This window comes from Carassius gibelio, chromosome A9, assembly GCF_023724105.1.
Source record: "Carassius gibelio isolate Cgi1373 ecotype wild population from Czech Republic chromosome A9, carGib1.2-hapl.c, whole genome shotgun sequence".
NCBI classification, from domain to species: Eukaryota; Metazoa; Chordata; class Actinopteri; order Cypriniformes; family Cyprinidae; genus Carassius; species Carassius gibelio.
Window position 1 is genome coordinate 4,370,516 of NC_068379.1, and position 24,224 is coordinate 4,394,739.

The 24,224-nt window shown below is 37.0% G+C and overlaps 2 protein-coding genes and 1 long non-coding RNA gene across 5 annotated transcripts in view; 1 reads left to right on the forward strand and 2 right to left on the reverse strand.

Moving 5' to 3' along the window:
* The window catches only part of LOC128019474 (glycogen synthase kinase-3 beta), a 37,582-nt gene extending 32,282 nt beyond the window's left edge, over window positions 1-5,300 (reverse strand). Inside the window, exon 1 of one of the 2 annotated variants that reach the window (XM_052605475.1) lies at window positions 4,436-5,300. In XM_052605475.1, coding sequence (XP_052461435.1) covers window positions 4,436-4,523 — 88 coding nt within the window. In that variant the 5' untranslated portion in view covers window positions 4,524-5,300. The remainder of the gene's footprint in view (window positions 1-4,435) is intronic. The other variant, XM_052605476.1, reaches the window with a different exon arrangement.
* A 1,576-nt stretch (window positions 5,301-6,876) lies between these two features.
* LOC128019473 (probable G-protein coupled receptor 156) lies at window positions 6,877-20,704 on the reverse strand. Of its 2 annotated transcripts, none has more exons than XM_052605473.1 (10): window positions 20,516-20,704; window positions 15,131-15,283; window positions 14,493-14,620; window positions 14,284-14,365; window positions 12,847-12,957; window positions 12,635-12,760; window positions 12,339-12,434; window positions 11,323-11,559; window positions 10,667-10,828; window positions 6,877-9,717 (listed from the first exon to the last, which is right to left on the reverse strand). In XM_052605473.1, exons 2-10 carry the CDS (start codon window positions 15,245-15,247, stop codon window positions 8,428-8,430), a joined length of 2,349 nt encoding a protein of 782 aa, XP_052461433.1. In that variant the 5' UTR covers window positions 15,248-15,283; window positions 20,516-20,704; the 3' UTR covers window positions 6,877-8,427. The 2 variants fall into 2 exon arrangements, with proteins under 2 accessions (XP_052461433.1, XP_052461432.1); XM_052605472.1 differs by having other exon boundaries at window positions 14,284-14,416.
* Window positions 12,954-14,963, forward strand: LOC128019477 (uncharacterized). Its single transcript, XR_008185173.1, has 3 exons — window positions 12,954-13,390; window positions 14,314-14,427; window positions 14,513-14,963. It is a non-coding gene; the product is annotated as an uncharacterized LOC128019477 (long non-coding RNA).
* Window positions 20,705-24,224: the final 3,520 nt, after the last annotated feature.

Below are 24,224 nucleotides of genomic sequence, written 5' to 3' on the forward strand. Positions count from 1 at the left end.
TCTCCCTAGGTATTCATCTGACTCATGGGTTGCCTTCTTCCAAACCTAGTACTCCACAATTTGTCATCAATTAGAGAATACTTGGTTTCAGTATATCTGTCCAAACAGAAACCCTGTGTAAAACCTGTTGGAACACGTCTGTTGAGACTGACACCAGTATGACAACATCATTGCTGGCATGTGGCGCTTGGCTTTTCTTGTCTTCAAGATCTCTGCTGAATGGAATTCAGTTTCACACTTAATAGCTGTTACTAAGGTGACCGTGTCACATCAATAGACTTCCTAAGACACGACCCAACAAGAAAAAGCAGCGTGTGTATTATTAGCATGAACCTTGTTGACAAGGGATAGGGTAAATGAACAGAAGGAATAAGAAATCAGATTAATAGATTCAAGTATAAGAAAAGAGTGAGAGCCTATGTTTCTGTAATATAGCATATACATAGAGTCAGCAGTTTCCCTTTTAGCCTCTAAGCAGTCTGCAAAATGGTCCTGTGGGAGCCTGGTATTTCTTCAGTTCCTCTCCTGACACACTCAACAGAATTTACCTAGAGGAAACGCACTCAATCTTAAAAACAAAAAAACATACAGAGACAGCTCAGCAATTAATACTTTCTGGAATTAGTTCAACTGTGAGGATGAATCTCTGATAAATACAACCAAGATGAATACAGCGTGTGCAAGGCACAGCTGAAAGAGATTTCTGTACATCCCAGTTGTCTTATCATTACATGGGGTACATTACATGTCAGACCACCCAGTCAATTGAAAGATAAACTTCCCTTTACCTGTTATCAAACGCTCATCTTGTTTAAAAAAAAAAAAGGCTAATAATTTGACAACACTGTTTAATGTTTAATCATTATTAAAGTTCAAAGATCCTAAATTCACTTTAAGAATTTAATTGTCTTTAACAAAACAGTATAGAATACCATAAACATAATTATCAGTATAGGCCACATCCTTAATCAGTCTCATGAAGCCAGAAACTATAAAACTATCCTTTCAGAATCAGGTGTTCAACACAAAGACAAACAGTTCTCAAAGGAGATGAATTTTACTTTTAATTAAGGTCCTGAACTGAACAGCAGTTTGTTGTTAAGATCATTTACTTTGGAGTGTGTAACAGTTCGTATCTGTTTTTGATTTCGGCACTTCAAAACACTTCCTGGCATCACACTTTGTAGAGCTCCACAGTAACTTGTTGATGGTTTCATGAGACTGAAAGACAAGTTCTCCTGTGATGTGCGAGACAAAGGCTAAGCTAAGCATATAAGCTATGAGAACTTTGGTGGCTTTTCGGAATGAATGCATGTCATCAGAAGGAAGTGCAGTAAAATTCCTGAAGCACGCTGTCAATCAACTGTAAATAGCACATTCCACTGGTGCACTCGGTCCCAGAGCTAACGTTAGATCCTGTATAAGTGCTCCATACATTGTGGCAAGAGTTCAACAATGTACACAAATTTCCTTTTAAAATTAATTATCACATACTGTAAAAACCAAACTTAGGATTTCTAAAAATCTCAATCCACATTATTTCCAGTTTTCACTCAACCAAACTTTTAATGTACTGTATGCATTTTTGCATCCTTAAATGGCTAATTCAATCTGCACAATGTAAGGGTTACATTTACTGAACCCATGAAAAGGTTTGGCATACACAATTTTCTTTACAGTGCTATTTCCTTTTGAAGCAGGAAGGACAGAAAAAAATTAATTCCTCTCCTGTTTCAATAATGTCAAATATTTATGCATGACTTTCGTTTAACATCATGTATTAATCATCCAATGCCAATAAAACCAACACACAGACCCAAAAAAATGATAAAAATAAAACATGCCAATACTGACTTCCAAAAGCTGTTATGAGCGACAAAAAAAAAAAGAAAAACACTGATCAACCTCAAAGGTATAAAGCTAACTGACATGGACTAGAATTTTTTATGTGGTCTTTAAGTGCACATATATCTGGAGTTTTAGTATGTTGGCAAAATGCAATATTTGGCAGACCTGTTCAAAGAAAAAGGGACTATTTCTATACTCTTCACTGCTGCTGAAGCAATAATGCCTCCATTCCATCAGTTACTGTTAAATGCTACTTGGGATTGCAAAAGAAGCTATGGATGTACACGTGCAAAGGTACAAGGAGTTGTGCTGAGGGTGCAGGATAGCTTCCACACATCCACAGAAGCTGACAGAACCAGATGAGAACGGTGTGGGGTAAAAGGTGACACCCTCTTTACCAAATCCACAGAGAGAGGTGAAAGAGAGAGTGTTTTATACTGCAAATAAAAATTAAAAAGCATGTGCTTAAAGCATGCCTAAATTTGTTCCTTGCAATTAATAAAATATGATCATATATGATATGATCTTTGATCTCATACCTTACAGTCAACATGAAATGTTTTTCACAACAATACATTTATATAATCGACTTTAGTAGGACGGGACTAAACTGTATCCATTGGGAGTTGAATGGATCAGGAAAAGTGGGCACTACATTTAAGGGGAGGGGTTAAGAAGAAACGTCAGCTGAGAGTAAAAGACGTTTTACTGGAAGAGCACGTAATTCAATTTTGATAAAAAATTGCAGGGACAAATGTATTATGGAATAATATTTAGCAAATTACTCTCGCGCAATAAGATCAGGAACATGCTTTTAGAAAGTGAATAGGGCTGATTTTGACTTCATGTTGACTTTAAGTGAACAATTATATATTATAACCCAAAATAACTATTGTCACACTGTGAATTAAAAAAATTTTTAATTCTGGACATAGCAATGAAGTTTGAGAAAATACATCTGAATGGGCACATTCCTGTCTCTATTACTATAACAGAAGAGGGGACAAAACAACATCTGTCTGAACACAGATGGCACATCTGTAGCACCATAACAGCGACATCCATCATTGAGGCTGCAATGGCTATTGAGGTGAACTAAAATGAGCTATTTATGTGTTACTCGTAATTCCTGCTTGTGAACATTTTTGGGTCACGTGTGTAGTTTTAAAGGCTGGCCGAACAACCACTACTTCATTCAGCCCAACTTAAAAAGAAATGTACAGTACTATCAATCCGGGCAGTTCTTCTGTTAGTGTTAGATAAATACATATATAGTTTAAGCATTGTACAAAAGGTAATGAAACCAAGGGTTGGTTAGGGGTGAGCAGGAGTGTGCTGGATCTGCAAAGCTAAATAAACACTCTTTAAAACCATATTATTATAATTAATACAGACACATGAAGTGACAATATGATTTCTTTTGTTGCAAAGTTCTTTCCATCTGGCTTTTCAAGGATGGTTCACTGATTGCTGTAGCTAATGCGGTGAAATTATGACTAGTATCCATTTAATAAGTAACTGATACAGCATGATCCTATATTTTTTTTCCATTGCATTTTATTAGTATATCTTCACATATTAACTATTTCCAACTAGTGCGTATTTCTATTTCAGATTTACAAATAATTAGTCCTTTAAGGACTTGGGGTGGGCAACATACCAGTAGACATGATAAACCTGTAGTAATCTGTTTAAATTATAGTCTTGATCATGGTTTTTAACTAATTAAATCTAGCATTTGCTTCAGTTTTTTTATAATGCTTAATTGAACGGTCAGTTTTTTTTAAAGTTATAACTAAACCACCGTATTTCTTTTATTATTATTGTATTTTTTTACTGTACAAGGTACAATTTGTAAACTGTAGCATTACTGGTCACTTGGGACTGTCATTAGTAGCAAATAAATAACTAATAGTATGATATAATATTCAAGTAACTAACTGAATTGAAACTAGTGAAACTGAAAAATTTACTAATCATTATTTGATTACTTAATTTTGAGAAATGAATACTGTAAACATTAAACCAAGCCAGTCACGATCTAATCACGTATTACTTAAGCTGTAGTACCAAATAAAAATAGCTATATTAGTTAATAAGTATTATCATTAATATCTGTAGTGTAACTAGCAAAAATAAAAGTCCCTAATCTAAAAAAAAAAGATGTTATGTAAAAAATAAAATAAAATGTTATAATGGCGAGCTGTTGTCAGCCTTGGTGGCTGTTCATCTCCAGAATGATTCAGTCTAATACACTATAAAGACCTTATCTTAAATGAATGCAACTAAAGTTAACTCGCCACCAACCTGCCCAGAATCAAAGGCAGTCATGCCCGTTTAGCCCATGACAGGGTCATGTATCGGTTCTGCTGAGGGATAAAGCACACTGGTCGATTTAAAATGGGGCACGTCGTATTTCACCCAAAGGTGACACTTGAAGACCCTCAAATCTCTGCTCACGTGCCTGACTGGCTCGTCGCGCCCATTCTCGGTTATTAAAGCGCCCAGGTTAAGTCAACGGCACGAGCAGCCTCGCCAAAGCACTAAAAGCAGATTTCCCGGCGTCCGAAAATGACAGGCTACTTACTGCTGACTTTCATGCTGCCGAAAGCTGACGGCTGCGGCACTGGCTTGCAGCTCTCTGCGAAGGAGGTGGTTCTGGGCCGACCGGACATTTTCCAATCCGAAATCCCACGCAGACGTCTCTCAGAGTAAAATACGACCGTTAGTCTTAAACGAATCCGTTTCGACCAGTGGGAAGCAGTTTGTCTACGACTTAAATCAGAAGGAAAATGGGCTAAAGCGGCTCGGCTGTCCGGGGTCCCTTCGCGATCGATTTCTTCAGGGAACTTCTTCAGATCAGATCATAATTTTCCTGTGATTATCAGTTTTACCTTCAAGGATGAAACCTCAGATAAATTCGCTCATGAATTAAGACACTCATGAAATTGGCCTTTTCCCAGTTCCGCTCGAACGAAACCCACCGATCCTCGTCTCTTTCTTTCCCTCTGACAGGAACAGAGATTTACACAAAGAACACGGTCCGTGTCTAAAATACCCTCAAAACGCTGAGAAACTGAAGTGGTTTTTCATCACCATTCAGTATTTTTCATATACTGAGGTGGAGACCCAGTGATCCTGTGGCACCAGCCATGGCGGCTTCCTTGCTCTAACCAACGATACTCAGAATTTTCCAATTGCCAAATTTCAAGACTGATATCCTCGGCCGCCCCGACCCACTTAACTCCATGCACACGGATGACCAGATAAGAAATCCCAAATGTACACGGGTAGTTCAAGAAACGAGCCAAACGTGCGGTTCCGAAAGGAAACGGTGATCAGAATCCGCACGGTAATTCAGAAATTTCCTTTTTTATATCTTCTCCGTCGGTCTGTGCTCGTTCTCTTTGTCACTCCGGCCGAAGAACGTAAACTGCGCGATCTGCGCAAGGGTTGTGATAGAGTTGAACGGGAGCACAGCTGGGGTTACGCCACTTCGCTGCGTCAAGAATCAGAAAATGTGAACGCGCAGGAAGGCCCGTGGAGGTCGGCGCCAGCCAATCCGGCGCCTTTCCTCGTAGGTGGGCGGAGCGACGGCCATACACTCAGCCAATCGAATGTGTGTGTCCGCAGAACACATGGCGTAATTTGCCAATCTGTGTTCTGCAACCACGCGCGGAAGTTGAAAGTGGGCGGGTGCGTGGAAAGTCTGTTTGTAAAATCATCCAATAAGCGTAAGTAGGGAAATTAAACAGACCAATCGTGAAGAAGCATCAAAGGCGTAAAAGTAACCAAACTGCACTGTTGCTAGTCAGCTGAGCTGTGATCTATTCCGTCACCTGGCGCTTGCCAATCGTAAAAAAAGGATAAATAAATAAAATATTTGCCATTCTACATAATGTAGGCTATACATATTACTCACGCTACTCACTATTATAATTATGTAGCCTATTTAGAGCCTTAGTATAATGTAATGTGTCTAGTTCCTTTTGAGCTACAAATAATAATATAGGCCTGCAAGTGTTCCTAATAAAAAAAAAAAAAAGTATCTTAAATTAGGATATTTAACACAGGAGAATTGACAGGATGGATACAATGGTAACAAAAAGACTTCAACATATAGATTTACGCTACTTCAAGAGAAGAACCCTAATCCTCCAGAATAATTTTCAAAAGATATCACTTGCTTTCACTTTCAATATATATATATATTTGCATCCAAGTTATACGACATTTTGCCCAGTATATTCTTAGATCAGCAACACATTGTAAGATTGGCAGTGAATGTGCATCTTAAACCGTGCTGAAAAGAGAGGTTTTGCAGTAGCATCCCAATGCTAAGACAGCAGAATTACCGTGACCTTTAAACGCTCTAGTTAAAAGAAAATGGCTATGTCATTTGCAAGTTTGTCTGGCTCTTTCATACAAGCAGTTTCAGTTTGAAACGTTCTATTCAAATTGTGTCTGACATTAGCTGGTGACAGATGTAAGGCAGTTTTAAAAGCTCAAATGAACAGTTCATCAATGGTTGAGTTTGAGTATGCGGTTTGTGCATTCATTTGTATGGGTTTTGCATGAATGTAGCATTACATCATTTGCACACCAATGGATCCTCTGCAGTGAATGGGTGCTGCACCAATATATATATATATTTTTTTTTTTATAGTAAATACTGAATGTGAAATTTGACAAACTGGGCAGATTCTCTCTTTCCCCCGGCCATCAATATTATTGTGGTTTTTTTGAACTACGGTGAATATTCTATTTGTAACCAATGTACTGTACATCCTGTATGTTATTCAGAATGTTTCACAATGTCTGCACTTATTTTCTGTTATCACTCTTTTCTGTGATGTGATCATGCTGCTTTGAGAACATTTTACGATGATGTTTCACAAATATAACTACATTTGCAATAGAGCAAGTGATGCAAATAATGCAAGTTGCAGTTTTCTTTTTTTTTTCTTAATGCAAATACTTCCTTGGCAAGTGTGGATGTGTGTTTGCATACATGCACAGATGTATAAATACAGTTGTACACATTTATTCACATGCACAAAGATAAACACACATCTCAAAACATGTTTACGAGAGGGACACATAGATATAAACATTCACACATACTAAAATATTTACAGAAATGCAATCCCAAAAAAAAACATTTTAAACAAACAACGATGCAGCTTCAGTCACATTTCCTCTTTAGAGTTTAAATTAGATAAATATGGAGAAAAACAAATATATAACAGCCTCAGTAAACATAGAACTTCTACAAAATTCCACACACAACAAAAAGAATAGCCCAAAATAAGTACTACATTAAAACCAAGGCATGACTATGGAATGTTTTATGTAGCACAAAATAAGCATTTTAAAAATGCAAAAAAAAAAAAAAAAAAAAAAAGATTTATCAACTGAAAAGATTTAATTTCTAGGAAAGCCTTCTGAATATCACAGAACTGTAAGAGCAAATTCAAATGATCAAAGCACTTAGTAAGAATTCAATAGAAAACACAAACTTCAAAAAGCAAACTTCACAGCTGATTGTTTTTATTGTTTTGATTAGATTTTTGTTTTGTTTTGTTTTGTTTGTACAATATTTGCATGGCAAATCTCCTCATCTGATCTCTCTTTTAGGCTACACAGCTTTCCTAATAAATTATAAATAGGGTTTTACAAAACAGCCATAACCCACAGTTTTGATTTAGAAATGCATAAAAAGTGTATGGATATTTCTGAAACCCTATATAATAGCTTTCTCAAACAAATAAGTGTAAACAAATACCTTTTTTAAGAAAAAGTCTTGGTATTGGCTCATTTTCATTATTTATACTACTACTTTATGGCCCAGTACATTATTTTCAGTTTAGTTGTTTTTCCTTTTTTATAATATACATTTTATTTCTAAAAATGTGATCGACCAAATTATGTGTATACATCTCCATCATTTTCAAACATATCTTTCAATATAAAAAAACACAGTATTACAGATTATACCAGGTTCAGTTTGACATCCGAAAACCTGAACCTTGCCAAAAATAAAATAAAAATAAAATACTGACCTCGACTAATTAACTTTCCAAGATATTTTTGACTTTAGACCACCAAAAATGGCTAAATAAATGTTATTAAACATGTAAGTTTTAAATAATAATGGCCATCACAGAAGAGGGGTATTCAAGTTTGTATGAAGTGCATTTTCAACATACAGGGTCAAAATGTTTGGAATGATTAAGATTTTTTTTATGTTTTGTAAAGTAATTTTTTTAAATATATATATATATATATATATTTTTTTTATTTTATTATTTTTTTTTTTCTGTGATGCAAAGCTGAATTTTCAGCATCACTACTCCAGTCTTCAGTGCCACATGATCCTTCAGAAATCATTCTGATATCCTGATATTACAGTATTACTGTTTTACTGTATTCCTGATAAAGAATTTTGAAATAAATGCAGCCTTGCTGAGCATAGAGACTTCTTTCAAAAAACTTCTTACAGCAGTGTATATCTAAATAATTCAATTAGGTCCAGACGAAACAAAAAGAGCACCACTTTAAATACAAATAGTGGTCTGTTCATACAAAGGTTGGTTTGAGGTCCACTTTAAAGTTTACAGCAGGATGTGGTGACTTGTAGAAGTCCTCATCCTCGCTGTCGGAGGTCCCTGAGGTGAGGCTGTCTGTGGAGTCGTAGGGGTGATGACAGGCCCCGCAGTAGGGCCGCTGGTAGTAACAGTAGTCCTCTGAGATGCTGGAGTCAGAGTCTGAGTAATCATATGACTCCTCTGAGTGTTCAACACCCTCTATTAGTCCAGCAGAGACAGGCTGAGGAACCTGTCCCGTGAAAGGTGTAATGGAGCATTTGTGAGAAGAACCTTCCCAATGCTTCTGTCCCGAGCCACATCGAGCCTGTGCTTTCTCACCCCTTCTCCTCCTCTTTCCCTCATGCCACAAGTCTTGTCTTTGAGAGTCATCGTCCCTTAACTTTCCATGGTCCTGTAGTGCTGGTGCCCTCCTCCTCCCTGGAGGAACCGAGCCTGGAAAATAGTAAGGGGGAGGTCCACCTCTTGAGGAGTAAAAAGGAGGTCTGCGTGTACGCATGGCATAGGGTGAGATGGTGGGAAAGAAGAACTGTAGAGGAGATTGAGGAGAAGGAGCCGTGCTCAGTTCATCTGGATTGAGGGACAGGCTTCGCGCCCGGTCGGGGGACTTGGCGTCCACACTCAGCTCCTGCAAGATCTCCACCAGCTGCTCATTAGTTACAAAACCCAGTCGCCCCGTCGGTGACACGGCGGGAAGCTCAACAGAAGCCGATGGCACTGGAGACTCAACCTGTGGGGAACTATACGGAGCAGGACCCAGAGGAGGGGAACCCTGTGCTAATTTGTCTCGTTCCGAAGGCACGACTACTGGCTTCTCCGAAATCTCTTTTCCAAGACCTGAGTTTCTGAGATTGTTCATGGATGGAACTTCTTCTTCTGTGTTTCCATTCAGACTCATAACCTCATTGGAAGAGCTGTCTTGAGGAGGTGAATACCTCAGGTGTGGTGAAGGAGGAGGAACTTCCCTAGCTACTGGGCCTTCAGAGGATGTTTGCTGTGAGGTAGTATGAGCAGGAAGCGATGGAGGAGGCACATAGGGAGGTGGAGCGAGCGCTCGGGTGGGAGCAGCTTCTGAGTATTTCATCAGAAGAAGAGTTGGGGAATTAGGAGATACCACTGTGGTCTGAGTGGAGGTGGAGTTGAGGTTCGTGTTGGAGGAGTCCATTTCTCCTTCATCCAAGGGGTGGCTAGCAGTCATCAGTTTGAGCAGCTTGTCCTTGGCATTGTTCACTTGTTCCTGTAGGCTATCAATAACTGCATTCTTCTGCAAATATGGAGGACACATGGGAAAATTGTTTAAAACCTCAGCACCCTAATCACGATCATTATCTAGAACGACACAAGTAGGTGTAAGGGTGAGGTGCCATTGTTACAGGATGTGAGATCACAAAGAGCTGCCTTGAGGAAATGTAAAACAAAGGAACGAGCCTCACTCGTGGAGTAGTGACGCAAAACACACTGCTGTCCACACCCAAAGCTGGAATTCATCATCACACACTTACTAACCAGTAATCACTGTGTGGACAAAACTAATTCCTCATTTTACTCAAATCAGTGTAATCAAATTAATGCAGAGATTTCATGTTGGTATGACAAAAACCTTTAAACCAAGACCAAAATCTCTAAATGGAAGTCCTCCTATAGATTTTAAAATACACCAACCACAATAACAGTCCTCTTCTGATTAAAGAAGCCTGCTTGTCTATTTGTCTAACTAGAATAACATTGAACCCTCGCAACTACACAGTATTTTGTATCCAAATACATATGTCTTAAATAATCTTTAGATTACTGTATTTATTTATGAAAACAATTTCTTTAAGCCAACATCTCAAACATACATCTTCTTGATTTAGTTTTAGAATTAAGACACATGTACAGGTCCAAAGTATACGGTGAGCATGGAGGGATGTGTTTGCCATCTGCACACTATCAAGTGGACCTTTGTTTTCGACCTGCTAATCATTCACACATGCACTGTTGTCCCCGCAAACAGAAAAACTGGGCTATGTGCGGACATTAGAAGACAACGAAATCACACATGGGTCTGTGAGATGTCTCAGAAAGTGGAGAAGCAAAGCATGCAGTGGGCTTTAGAAGAGCACTTCCCTCTACTTTGTGGTGAATGCTATACATGCTAAAAGGAACAAAAGTAAACGGAAAGTGCATCACTTTGCTTTGAATAAGAACGCAAATGTAATAATTATTGTTACCTCACTGATGAGTCTTTTCATTGAGTCATTTTCTCCAAGTAGATAATAGATCTCATCCTCGCTGTACATGGAGTGTGTGGTCTTGCTGGGACTACTGAAGTATTTGGACATTTGACTGGGGTGAGAGTTTGTCTCCTCTTCAAACTGCCTCCACTGGGTCAACTAGAGCGACGGATAATAATAACAAGATGTAAATACAGCAAGGGTATTCAATTATATACATTACTGCACATACATTAGTGTCTTTTGCTGAATTTTGGTATTTGGCATCAGGCATTATCAGGTCTGTGTGACTCATTGACCAAATGTTTTCCTTTTTATGCCAGCCTTTTTATCTTAACCAGACACACACACACACACACACACACACTCATAATACACAGATGCAGAGCTCTTTGGTTCGGATCGATCTTTAATGAACTGCTGTAATCCACACTGTCATAAAAAGCCGACATTAGCAGTGTCCTCTCCAAACGTACAGGATACATACACATCTGATGTTTGAGCTAACTCATCACCTGCTTCCTCTTCTGTGCTAGATTTATCGATCGGTTGTACATCAACATAAGCCTCTCGATTAAGGGTTTTCAGACCAGAAACGGCAGAAATGCGACTGCAAATCACAAGACATTGGCAGTGAATTTACCGGGACGTACTTGAGGGACAAACAGTAGACAGTTTATGGCCAATGTGCAGATGAAGATGGCTCCGGACACTACACTGTAGACCACATTGGGCCAGGCGTTCAGGTAAAGAGAGACGGGTACGGCCACAGCGCTCGACATGGTGACCAGACAGACAGCACCTATGATGGTCATAGACTGGTTTACTGGAGGTAAGCTCACATTGCTTGTCAGACCGGCAAGATACGTGCCGTACAGGAGGAGACTGCCCTGCAAAAGAACAAAGAGAGTCCATGTAAAGCAGGTCAAATAGATTCACTGCTGTAATGCATTTAAACTATATATATATATATATATATGTATTTACTAGTCCTTCAACTTATAGTCAGGTGCAACTTATTTATCAAAATTAATTTGACATGAACCGAGAGAAATGAACCAAGAGAAAACATTACCGTCTCCAGCCGCCAGAGGGCGCTCTATGCTGCTCAGTTCTCCTGTAGTCTACACTGAAGACATAGAGCGCCCTCTCGTGGCTGGAGACGGTAGTAATGTTTTCTCTTGGTTCTTGGGTCTAAATAAATGCGACTTATATATGATTTTTTCCTCATCATGACGTATTTTTGGACTGCTGCGACTTATACTCAGGTGCGACTTATAGTCCGAAAAATACGGGGTATATATAGTGCATAGGCACCTGATGTTTCTTCATTTTACCCCAATACCAAAATAATAAAATATATAATTATTAGAAAATAATTAAAAAAAATACTATAATACTCAATAATATATAAATTGTTCATATTTATTGAAAAATAATTATTACAAATAAATTTTCCTTCCTGTAACATATCCAGATACTACTATTCAAAAGTTTCAGGTCTGTAAGATTCATTGATGCTCCTGAAAGATTATTATGCTATTATGCTCACCGGGCTGCATTTACTTTAAATCAAAATAATAATATTGTGAATAATATTACACCGTTTCGATTTTAATATATTTAATGTAATGGGATTGATTCCTGTGAAGCCAAGGCTGAGTTTTACCTTAAGCACAGAGAGCAGGATTACCCAGAGGTCCGAGTAGAGAGAAGAGCAGGAGTCCAGCTGGGTGAGAGAGTAGGATGCATCCCGCTCTACTACCTGACAAAAAATTAATAAAAAACACTTTAATAAATGATTTGAGCTTGCATCAGTGTAAATGTGTCTCTTTTACAGAATTATTACATCATTTTTACAAGGCTTGAAATACAGTGCACAAGTTACACTGACTTCTTCTACAGTGTATTTATGGTGAGTTTTTAACAAGAGCTGAGTGAAAATTATTTAAAAAGTGTGTGTACCTTCACTGTAGCACTAATAGAGCGAGAGCACTTGATCGGATCCGTCAGAGCCCATGCTGCTAGAACAACAACATCCACTAGCACCAGAAGAGCGACCAAACCCATCAGCTGGATGTCTCTAATAATCTGAAACACAAGAGAACAAAGCACCGTGGTGAAGCCGCTGATCTCAACCCATGATTCATAGCCTACAAACATATATCCCAGCTCACCACTCTCTTGTCGGGCACACGCTGAGTGAACACTCTGTAGAGCCGCCATGTTTTCCCAAGAATGGGGCCGAACACTAGAGAGCTGCCGATACACAGTGTCCACATCCGCGCCTGCCATGGAAATTAAGATGGTTTAGAAAAAGATACACACATTTAGTGCAAGAAAAACTTTTAACCATACAAATCATGACACTGCCTGTTTGTTAAACTGAACCTGGAACTCGTTTAAATCCACAATGAAGTCTTAAACAGGACATCAAATAACTTGTTAAACTACAGAGCTCAACAATAAGGATGACCTGCTGCCAGAGTTTTAATCAGTCAGAACTGAAAATCCCATTCCTCAATATTGCTAATCCATTTACTGTCTTGGTAACTCAAATATTTGGTTGTCTCTCATGTATTCTACATTCTACATTTGTCACCATGACCATGTTGTGAGTAGATCTTGTTATATGTTATATGTTTGTGTTCCTGTAGCTCAACTGGTAGAGCAAGTGCCTTATCAAGGTTGGGGGTTCGATTCCCAGGGAACACATGACAGGTAAAAATGTATAGCCTGAATGCACTGTACGTCGCTTTGGATAAAAGCGTCTGCTAAATGCATAAATTTATTTTCAATTTAATTTAATTTAATTTATATACAGATTAATGCAAATGTTTCTTTTTTACAAATTAAAAAATGCACGAACATTTGAAACAATACACTAATATTGTGAAATATTTTTTTACAATTTGAAATAACTGTTTTCCATGTGAATATATTGTAAAATGTAGTTTAATCCTGTGTCACATGATCCTTCAGAATTTTTTTTTAATATGCTTATTTGCTGTTCAAGAAATATGTATTATTATTACATGTAATAACTATTAATAAAAAATAATAGTTGTGCTGTTTAATATTCCTTGTGGAAACTGTGATACATTTTTTTCAGGATTCTTTCCGTTCTAAAGAATCCTGTGTTACATAAATATCTTTACTGACACTTTTGAAAAGTTGAATGTGTCCTTATTGAACAAAAGTATTAATTTGTTAAAAACAAATCTTGCTGACCCCAAACTTTTGAACATATTTTTTATTTTTTGTAACCACTGCTAATCAATCCAAAACAGCAACACACACACACACACACACACACACACTTTAACTAAATCCAGAGACAACAGGTATATAATCAATCACAGATGTAGTGTTTGAGAAGCCTTACAGCTCAAAGTAATCAAGAATCCTGTTACACATGTTTGGTGAAGTAAAAGAGGTTTATGGTGTTGTAAAATGTAGACCATCATTTAGCATTTCAGAGCAATAGGCCAGCTGCATGATTAATAGTGCTTTAGTTAAACTTACATAGAGAAGAGGGTCTTAGTTTCTGAATGTCAACTCCTTCTACCTAAATAACCATGTGTGTGTGTGTGTGTGTGTGTGTGTGTGTGTACCTGTACTGTGTTTGATCCTGCTCCTGACAGCGTTCCTCTCTCCTCCAAGGCGAATAAGAAGCCGCTGCTGTATGTGAGTACACTGCCACAGAGAGTCAACACATTCAGATTGGGACTGGACATCTTCACTATCCTGTGTCAGAGGTACACAATCAAAATGACCACCTGTCAAGCAATAAAATCCCGTTAGAGATCCAGAGATCCTGTACCTGTTGTTTTTGAAGCGCAGTGTGAAAATGAGGAAGAAGAGCGCCAGCAGAATCCCAGAAGAGAGGAGCGTCCAGACTACAGCACGGAGAGCAGGAGACGGAGATCGACTCGGTGCATCCACACCCCGCTACACACAGACAAACAGCACAATACAATCAATCTATACACTACTCTATGGTTTTTAATGTTCTTTAACGTTTCTTACGCTTACCAAGGCTGCATTTATTTGATAAAAAAAGCATTAAAGACAGTAATATTGTTATTTAAACACTGTTTTCTATGTAAATATATATTTAAATTGTAAGTATTTCTGTGATGCAAAGCCCATTTTTCAGCATCATTACTCCAGTCTTCAGTGTCACATGATCCTTCAGAAATCAGTCTGACATGCTGATTTGATCCTCAAGAAACATTTCTGATTATAAATTTTAAAAACTGATGTGCTGCTTAATATTTTTTTATGGAAACTGTTGTACATTTTTTTTTTCAAGATTCTTTAATGAATCAAAAGAACGTCATTCATCACTTTAAATAAGAGAAAAAAAAAAGCAAAATAAAAGCGTTTTCACTAGCGGCCTCGCTCAAACTTGTGGATCCTATACAGTTTGTGAATGTAATTGTGAGTGTGTGAACGCACCGCTGCGAGCGCACACAGTCTCTGCAGGACGTCCCAGCCCTGCTGACTGTTCACTCCTGGATAGATGAAGCAGACGCCAGACTCACAGTGAGAGCTGCAGTTCAGTCCTGCCTCCATCACTGCCTCAGCTCTATCTCAACTCATACACACATCCTGAAAGACAGAAAACAATCTTCACACAACAGAAACAAACAAGTCACAGATCTTGTCAATCAGCAGCAGTGGCATTTACCTTTTTGTCACCACAAATACAGGGAAATAATTATTTAAAAAGCACATTAAACACGTTGTCTTGTCATAAGTTTCAGGTTACACACTAATGTGAAATACTTGATTCTGATTGGTTAAATTCATTAGCGCTATTCTGTGCTCACTGACCAAAAATTATTATTTCTTTATTTCTTTTAGATTTTTTTTCTAAAACCACTGTTTTTAAATATGTTATAGCAATATAATTAAATACATTTTACAATACTTTAATAAAATAAATATTTTTTTGTTACACTATGCATTAAAAATAAATTCGAAAATCTAATTTTAAGTACACTGTAGAAGACTGAACACAAGATGGCGCTGTTATTCACAGTGTCAAATCAAATATAGTTACTCTCAGCTCAGCCTGTCTCAGAAATCTGTTCTTATAAGACTGTAAACATTAAATAAAATGATCTGTGGTCATTTATGACTGTTACTATTTTTTTTTTTTATTTATTTTTTTTTTCAGAGTTTGTTAGAGTGACTTCTTCAGATGAAGATGTACGGCACATTGCACATTCATTCCTCGATTTATAATAAGATTGACTTTACTGCAGTTCCACAAAGCCAGTTGCTTTATGTGTAAATGTTAACCATACTAACTCTTTTTATACATTGTATATATACATATGTGTACACAAATGAGAAAATCTTTCCTTATGTTTAATCACATTTTAATACCAAACATCTCGGAGTACGCAAAAAAGATGGAACGTTTTTCAAAGAGGACATTTAAAGCATCAAGTTGAATTTCCTCTTAAAATCCATTCGGAGCATGTTTTTGACATTCCAGACGGTCTTTCTCGCACCCAAACAGATCTTTAGAGATGTTCTCCCGTGTCACGGTGAACATTAGAACATACAAAAGTACAGACTCATTCTCCTCTTCATTACATAATTATACCTCTGCTGTTTAAAACCTATCATCACACTGATCCTCAGTCCATAATGAAAAACGGAGGAAGCGCTCAGGCTTGTCTCCACAACACAAAGCTGAAAGAGCTGCAAGTGAGACAGTAAATCCCACGCGGATGCACAGATTACCAGTCACAAAGCAGCGCTGTGCGTCACATCAGCAAACCAACCGCGTGTATGAGCCTGAAAGGGCAAACCACATTACCTGCGCTGTGATCCTCTCACAGTCTGATGTGTTTGAATGTCTACAGCAACTCGTCCCATGTGCCAGGCCATGTAAACATGAGCAGCATAGCATGTGTTTTGCAGGTGATTTTTCAATGCTGTGATCAACTCTTATTGTATTCACTATGATTTTTTCAAGCCTGCTTTTGAAATGTTTTAAATGTGGGTGTGTCCTCTGTCTTACTGAAAGTATGTGATTATGAGCATTGCATGGGGGTTATTGGCATGACATGCTTTTGGGAAGGTGACACATCCTTGCCCATTCTTTATAATTATTTTTCATAGAAACGTATCCTCTATGAGACAAAGGTTTGTGGCCAGTAACTTACTCCATTCATTTATTAAATGCTTCCATTCAGTAAGGTGCATGCAATTTCATAAAAGTAACAAGGCATTTAAAATAGTACAAAACATGTATATTCCAAATGAATGCTGTTCTTCTGAAACTTTAAATTCATTAAAGAATCTTTAAAAAGAAAAATTTAGCACGGTTCCCACAAAAAATAAATAAAATAAAGTAAAATTAAATTAAACAACATTTTCAAAGTTGTTAAATTGTATTGAAATTGAAAATATTAGTTTTACTGTATTTTTTTAGTCAAATAAATGCAGCCTTTTTGAGGATACAAGGCTTCTTTAAATAATGTTTCAAATGACATATATACACTTTTTGACTTATACATGTATATAAAGTTTCATTTAAAATACTGATGCTGATTTAAAAATACATCAACTATCCATTTATTCAAGTGTGGATCTCGTAGCTTTCATTATCTTATATTTTTATTGGTAAAGTCACCGATGTCTAGTCAGAAAGCTCATTTGTTTATGAATCGGAGAGACTTTATATGTGTGTCAGTCTAACCTGGAGCCTCAGATGAAAGAGTGACTAAGCTTTAGTGAACGCAGCAGTGACTACATGAGCTCTGTGAGTCAATGAGAGAGTGACAGCATCTGGAGCGCAGTGTGATTGAGACGGTCTGTTCAGGGGTTTGAACGGCTTCAGGCACCTCAGGCATAGACGTTAACGCAAGCACCTCACAGACACACAGTTACCAACAAACAAACGTCTCAGGAAACAGACAGATACAAGCAGCAGGACTCAGAAAATGAACACTAGTACCTGTTGAAAACTGAACTTAAGTCATCCAAGAATCAATCAACACTCATCACATTCATATACTGAGAAAAACAACAGGCAAACCTATGATATGCAAGCCAACTAGCATTTACTGTATCTGACACTAATACAGAAATTGGTCATAATAAGATACAAGAACAGAAAAGCAGTAAGTTAGTTTGTGAGAATGCATTGTGCATAAACTACTAGCTACTACTAAATAATGTAGAAACATAATTTTCTGTAAAGTGGCTTTGTAACGATTTGTTTTGTAAAAAGCGCTATACAAATAAACTTGAATTGAATTGAATCTGTCACACAGCTGTATATGTAATTTAACATGTGATGCGGGTCTCAGGAGACGTGTGAGATGTGGACTTGAGTCCAAGAGGAACGAATTCTTTTAAATGCTAGTTGTGACTTTGCAGACTTGAACTGATGAGTCAAGATGAGTCACAGACTGAGCCTCAACCATAGCTGCTGTTTACTACAGAGGCAGCGTGCATTGATTTATATGGAAAAATACAACAGCCCCCATCTATGATGTCAAGATAGATTCATTTGTCATCTTCTGGTCTTGTCATACATGTAATATCACACCAAGTTCATATCGTCTGTCAGTGAGACACTTCCACAGCTAGAAATCTAACTTTCATATTTAATAATAACAATCAAATATCATAGACACGGTCTTATTATCTGAATAGTTTAGAAAATACGTGTTTGGGAATAAATTTAATTCAGTTTTGCTATTAGTGTGTTTTTATCATCGTATACAAAAATTAGCATGCATATTAAATTGTAATTTATTACTAAGACTTAAAAGCCTAATTGATTTGTGGCTCTGCTGAGACCCTGCAACTATAATAAGAAGTTTCATCCAGTATTCATTGATTTAGCACTGTCTTGTGCGCATGGATGAAGATCAGCATGAGCTTTAGTAATAACATCTCTAGATTCTTGATTTCTGTGATATAATAATAATAATAATAATTCCTTACATTTAAATAGCACTTTTCTAAGCACTCACAGCGCCTTAATTAATTAATGAATTAATAAATCTGATGCACAAATGCATTAATGAATTGCTTATTAAGGTATCGATTATTAAAAGCTTCCTCTAAAACATTTTGTTTTCAATCAGCAGCAAGGTTTTCATGATGCATGATACATTTCAATCAAACGGAAACCGTTTCAAACTGTGCACAATGTTTTCAGATTGATGCAGTCATATTAAATTATATTAAATAATTATTATAAATATTTATGGTACTTAAGTAACCATTTAAAATATGTTTTTACACTTTCTGACAAAAAAAAAAGTTTGTCACTTTAGTTTCTGTCTTTATTAGGATCATCAAAGCATTAGTTCAGGCATTTTAGTGTTACTCAAATTAAATCTTTTGAGCTAAAACTTTGATTTATTTGTCGATGACTCTGGAAATGCTGTGCATTATAAAGTCAGCTGACTATATAACACTTTCATTCCTTCTGCAAAGGCACCAGTCAGCCGAAATCTAGCATTCACATTAAATCCACATATTGTTCAGATTCAGACTCAGATGTGTTTGAACAAGCATGCGTTACGGTCTCAGATTCATGTGACACTCTTTTCAGGGTGGTTTGGAAATTCCTGTAAAGTTGTTCCTCCCTAAAGATGTGTTGTCATCGCTCCCAATATAGATCTGTAGTTTACAGTTTCCTGCAGATACGACCGGCGCAGAGAGGCATTTCCGACCATTTTTCCCTGTTCAGTGCAGGGGGAGGTGGTCTAAAGACAGAGCAGAGCCGGCCTGTGCGTCTCAGTTCAGATAACTATCACAAGACGTTCAACACGAGCTACACATGCATCCTGCGCTGCTGTCTGCAGGAATATGCCTCAGAGAAAACGCTCTCCTAGGGCTGTGTCTGTTTCATTCTCCTTAGAAGTACACTTATCTCTCCTAAAGAGGTAAACAGTGTGTTTAGCTGTTGTGTATTTGAGAAAAATGCTGATTCTCTTTTATTTTAGTCATCAGGATTTTTAAGTAAGGATACAGGTTTTCTGTTTGTGAATGAGACACTGATGACTGCAGAAAAGTGTGTTTGAGGATCATATATTATGAACAATCACCCTCACTCTCTTTTAATCCGTTTAGCAATTTAATCTAAGCTGATCTTGTATAAGAATGCCAGTTATTATTGGTTTACCCCCCTCGACTCAACACCCACTGAGAAGACAACAAAACCCGCGAAATGAAAGTCAGGGCACATCTCAAACGGGGGGAAGAGTAGTTTTGTTGGCACATTTACTTAGACAACTTTCTTTGTTTGGTATTTCTTAAGCAAGCGACGTGGAAGGTACAAATACCTAACTAAATAATACAAATAATAGCCTGCTTAAAATACAGTACTGATGTAATAATTAAATGTAAAGCAATAGTTATGTTATTATTTGATTTGTAAAAAAAGAAAGAAATGTTGTATGCACCGTACTTCTGTGTGTAATAGTTTCCAGGTAATTTTAAGGGGTGTTTCACATGCAGCTTCCTGATTTTGCCGAGTTAGATCTGTGCATATTTTGTTGACCCATATAATGGAACAACATTTTAATAAAAAAATATATAGCTAATAATATTTAATCCATATCCCTATACCTAACCTTAGTAAAACCTAAAATCAGAGGACATGACAGATGAATGACAGTAATGTACAGGCACCAAACACTGATTGTAAGCCTAAAGTTCACAAAAACTATAAACTGGTTCTTCAGATCCGAGTTAATCACAGTGCTGTTCCTGGATCAACGTCTTTGTTGACCCTCGCACTTAGTAAAATCAGGTTCTGCAGCATCTGCATGTATTTGCCTTAGGAAAACAGATTGAGCAAACCTGTGATCCATGTGAATGAAAGGTGCTCCTGTTCCCACATCCTTCAGCGATCCGGCACAAACCGTCCCATGAGAGAAGAGACATCACATAGAGCGAGAGTCAGGGGTGATCCGAGGACTCAGGCTGTAGATTTACAGTTTTAATGGTCTGTGCCAAATGATGAACAGCAAACAGTACATGAACTCCTGAAACACTGAGAGAGACAGAGAGAGAGAGAGAGAGAGAGAGAGAGAGGACTGAGTCAGGGACAGAAAGAGGAGGAGACACAGACACAAGTTCATTTGGAAGTGCACTATAAAAATTGGATATACTTTCACTTTTGTTGGCGTATCTTAATGAATTCAGGCTGATTTAGTTATTTGAAATAATATTTTGACTTACAATAATTGCATTGATCATGTAACTTTTTTTTGAAAAGCTCGCACTGTTAATTTATTTTCATGTTTAAAAATGATATTTGGCTTACTTACTCGTTTAGTACAGAGGAGCTGATAATAAAGTTAATTGACTTCTAGGCTAGTTGATTTAACTGAGAGGTCTCGCGGGACAGGGTGGAATCTGTTCTGCACGGGAGTCATTATAAAAAAATAAAAAAATAAAAAAATAAAAATTCATAATATACCTCCGTGGAAATAAATACACTCGCGTTTATCATACCTGCTCCGCTGCGCAGTAATGAGCGCATGTGTGTTATTTTATTATTATTAGTCTATTATTATTATTATTATTATTATTATTAATAATAAACACTTTCATACATATGCCAATGATAAAATCCAGGCTTTCAAGAATGGCCAAACAATACATAAGAATTTAAATTCGATTTTAAAGACGAGAGAGAGAAGATAATAAAAAATAAAATAAAATAAAAATTAGTGAACCGCTGACGTCATCTCGCTCCAAGCGCGCAAAAAATAACGCGGAAGATCAAAGGTATTCTTAAGGCAGTTAGTTCATTCCCATGGGTACTTGTTGTCGTATTCTGAATTTCTTCAGAAATTCCAATTACAAGTTAAACCAAGAGAATTTGCCTTTTTTTTTTTTTTTTTTGATGCAATTCCAAAGAGTGTTATGTTACTTTAAAAAAAAAAAAAAAAAAACTTTTAACTGTAACTTAGAAGTCAGAATTAATCTTTGTGGAAATATTTTCATTGAAAATACTGATGTTTTAAAACAAGATTATAAGGAATGCTCTTTGTTCTGTGTCCTTACCTGCAGCAAGATTTTTTTTTTTTTTTTTTTTTGGGGGGGTTTTCTTTATTTGGTAATTTCTCTTGGGTTCAAGCATGGAAACTGCCAAATAAGTTTTGTCTCAATAACAAAATGAAGGAAGTGTCTTACAAAATATTTCATAGAATTTATCCTGCTAAGGATGTTTTGGAAATATTTAAGCTTAATGTTATATTTGTATTTACTCAAGATTATTTTAGAAGGATTTGGAATTCTATATTAACAGAAATTGTAATTGAATTGTAAAGAACAACATATTATAAAATTGCACAATTTTATAAACGACTTTAAATTATATCCTAATCTCTTGGAACAAAAAAAAAAAAAAAAAAAAAAAAAAAAAATCATAATGCTCCGAAATCATTGGAATGTATGTAATTCTTTTTTTCTTTTTTTTCTGTCTCTCTTTTTTCTATCTTTGGCAGGTAATGCTAATTTGATCTAGTGAATATGTAAAACCTCATGTTCTTGTGGCTTTGAATTAATAAACCATAAAAAAAATAATAATAATAACGCGGCAGATACGAAGTCTTCTTACTGTGGGAGTCTGGGCATGCGGTTAGCTTTTCCTTGGAAAAGAACGACAAAAAAAATCAGCAGCTTTGTTTCTTTAGTCAAACTGAATGTACAGTGAATATAGTTATTCAGTGAAGATCGAGTATCGTTATTATATGTTCCATGACACAGTGCTGCAAATGAAAATATCACGTGCAATGCAAGTTGTTTATTGTGTAGAAGAAAATGTAACTCTTTGGCCTATATTTGTGTCAGCGTCAGTTGTGCTTTTCACCAGAAGATGTCGCTGTCGCACTCGGTCAGTTCATACACAGACGCCAGAAATAAGGTTAAAACTTTAAAAGCAAAATCAAAATGGGCACAATATTTAAATTGTACGCCTTATTTAAATAATTTAAATTAAACATACTTCATTTGCAATCCAACTATGGTTGGCATCAAATAGTTTGCAAATATTAAATGGTATAAAGATATTTCTTTCCTACTACTGGAGGCTCTGGAACTGTAAAGGCTCTTCCTCTGAATGAGTGTGAACCTGGTTAACCTCGGGGCAGATGCAATGCCTCCAGGCTCATGTTGCAAAGACCTGCTAAATCTTTCATCCACATGAGGCAACAGTAGACGAAGAAAGAAAAAGAGGAGATTGTGTTCAACCAATATGCCCAATAACAACAGCATATGGCCAATGATGAGTGCACAAATTCAGAAAAACCTTGTGCTATAAAACACCAGCATACAACCCACACTTTCCATAAAAAAATTAAAAAACACTAAAAAATCTAAAATTGAACATAGAACATTTGCACTTAATAGGTGGATTTACGTGATTCCCACAGTCTCTGAAAACTTGGAAATATTTCAGTAAAATGTTAAAATTATAATTGGCTAAATATTGCTCTTTTATTGTGTAAAAGTTGCTTATGAGTCATGTTTTGAGGGTTGAGCCAATAGTTCTTTTCGAACTACAATGCCTTCCGAATCATTCCTTAATGAATTGGTCTGTAATTATTTTCAAAAACTCCATCAAAAAAGATGGTTAAGCATCATGGAAGAGTAAATGAAATTCACCACTGTGTTCCTCACTGTTGTTGTTTTTCTAGAGAAATGTGTAAGTCATAAAAACTTTGCATTGACCTAATTGCAGTCTCTGTTTGATATCTCCACGTTGAAGGTTACTTTTTATATTAGAGAATAATGATTCTCCTTGACCTGACCAAAAGTTATTTTACAGCACTGCAGTTATCTTTATGGCTGAGCTGGATTTCAAGATGTAACTTGTATACACAAATAAATCACCGGTGACTGTACACACGATGACAACACTCACCTTGGTAAGTCATAAAAAGGCAATAAAAACCACAGAATAATCCTAAAAACCCAGTTCCTCATTCCAGCCACCCACTCTAGTCATGGCACAGGTCTTACTCACCTCCTGTGGCAGGCAGCCCTGCCCAAAATAACAGGTTATGGACTCTCATACGCCGCTGTGTGAATGTGGGTCATATTCTAGACATGTTTAAAGACTGTTATTCCAGAATAAGGATCTGTCCTATGCACGCGACAACAGCACATTCTCTGTAGAGTGAGTTCTGGACATTCAATGCTAAACTTTGTTCACAGCTCTCAACTTACAGCCATTTAAACGTGAAAGCTTCAGTTTCATCCTGGTGACTTTCATGCATCTCAGGTTCCAGGTAATTGCAGCTGTACTGCCATATGCACACACGCTAACTCCTAACTCATCCTCAGCCATTGCTTAATTAACTTTACACATGTTTCCATTTCTGTTTTCAAATCAGCCACACACTCATATTGTAGTTCCACAGGATTTGTTGTAAGTATGAATTGGTAAGAGTAGGATTCTGAATGGTTTAATTGTAGGATGAAGCTTTAGTTGATGCAGTATCCCTCATGACGTGAAGACTAAAGCTCAGACAGCCACACAGCTGTCTGCTTGCACATT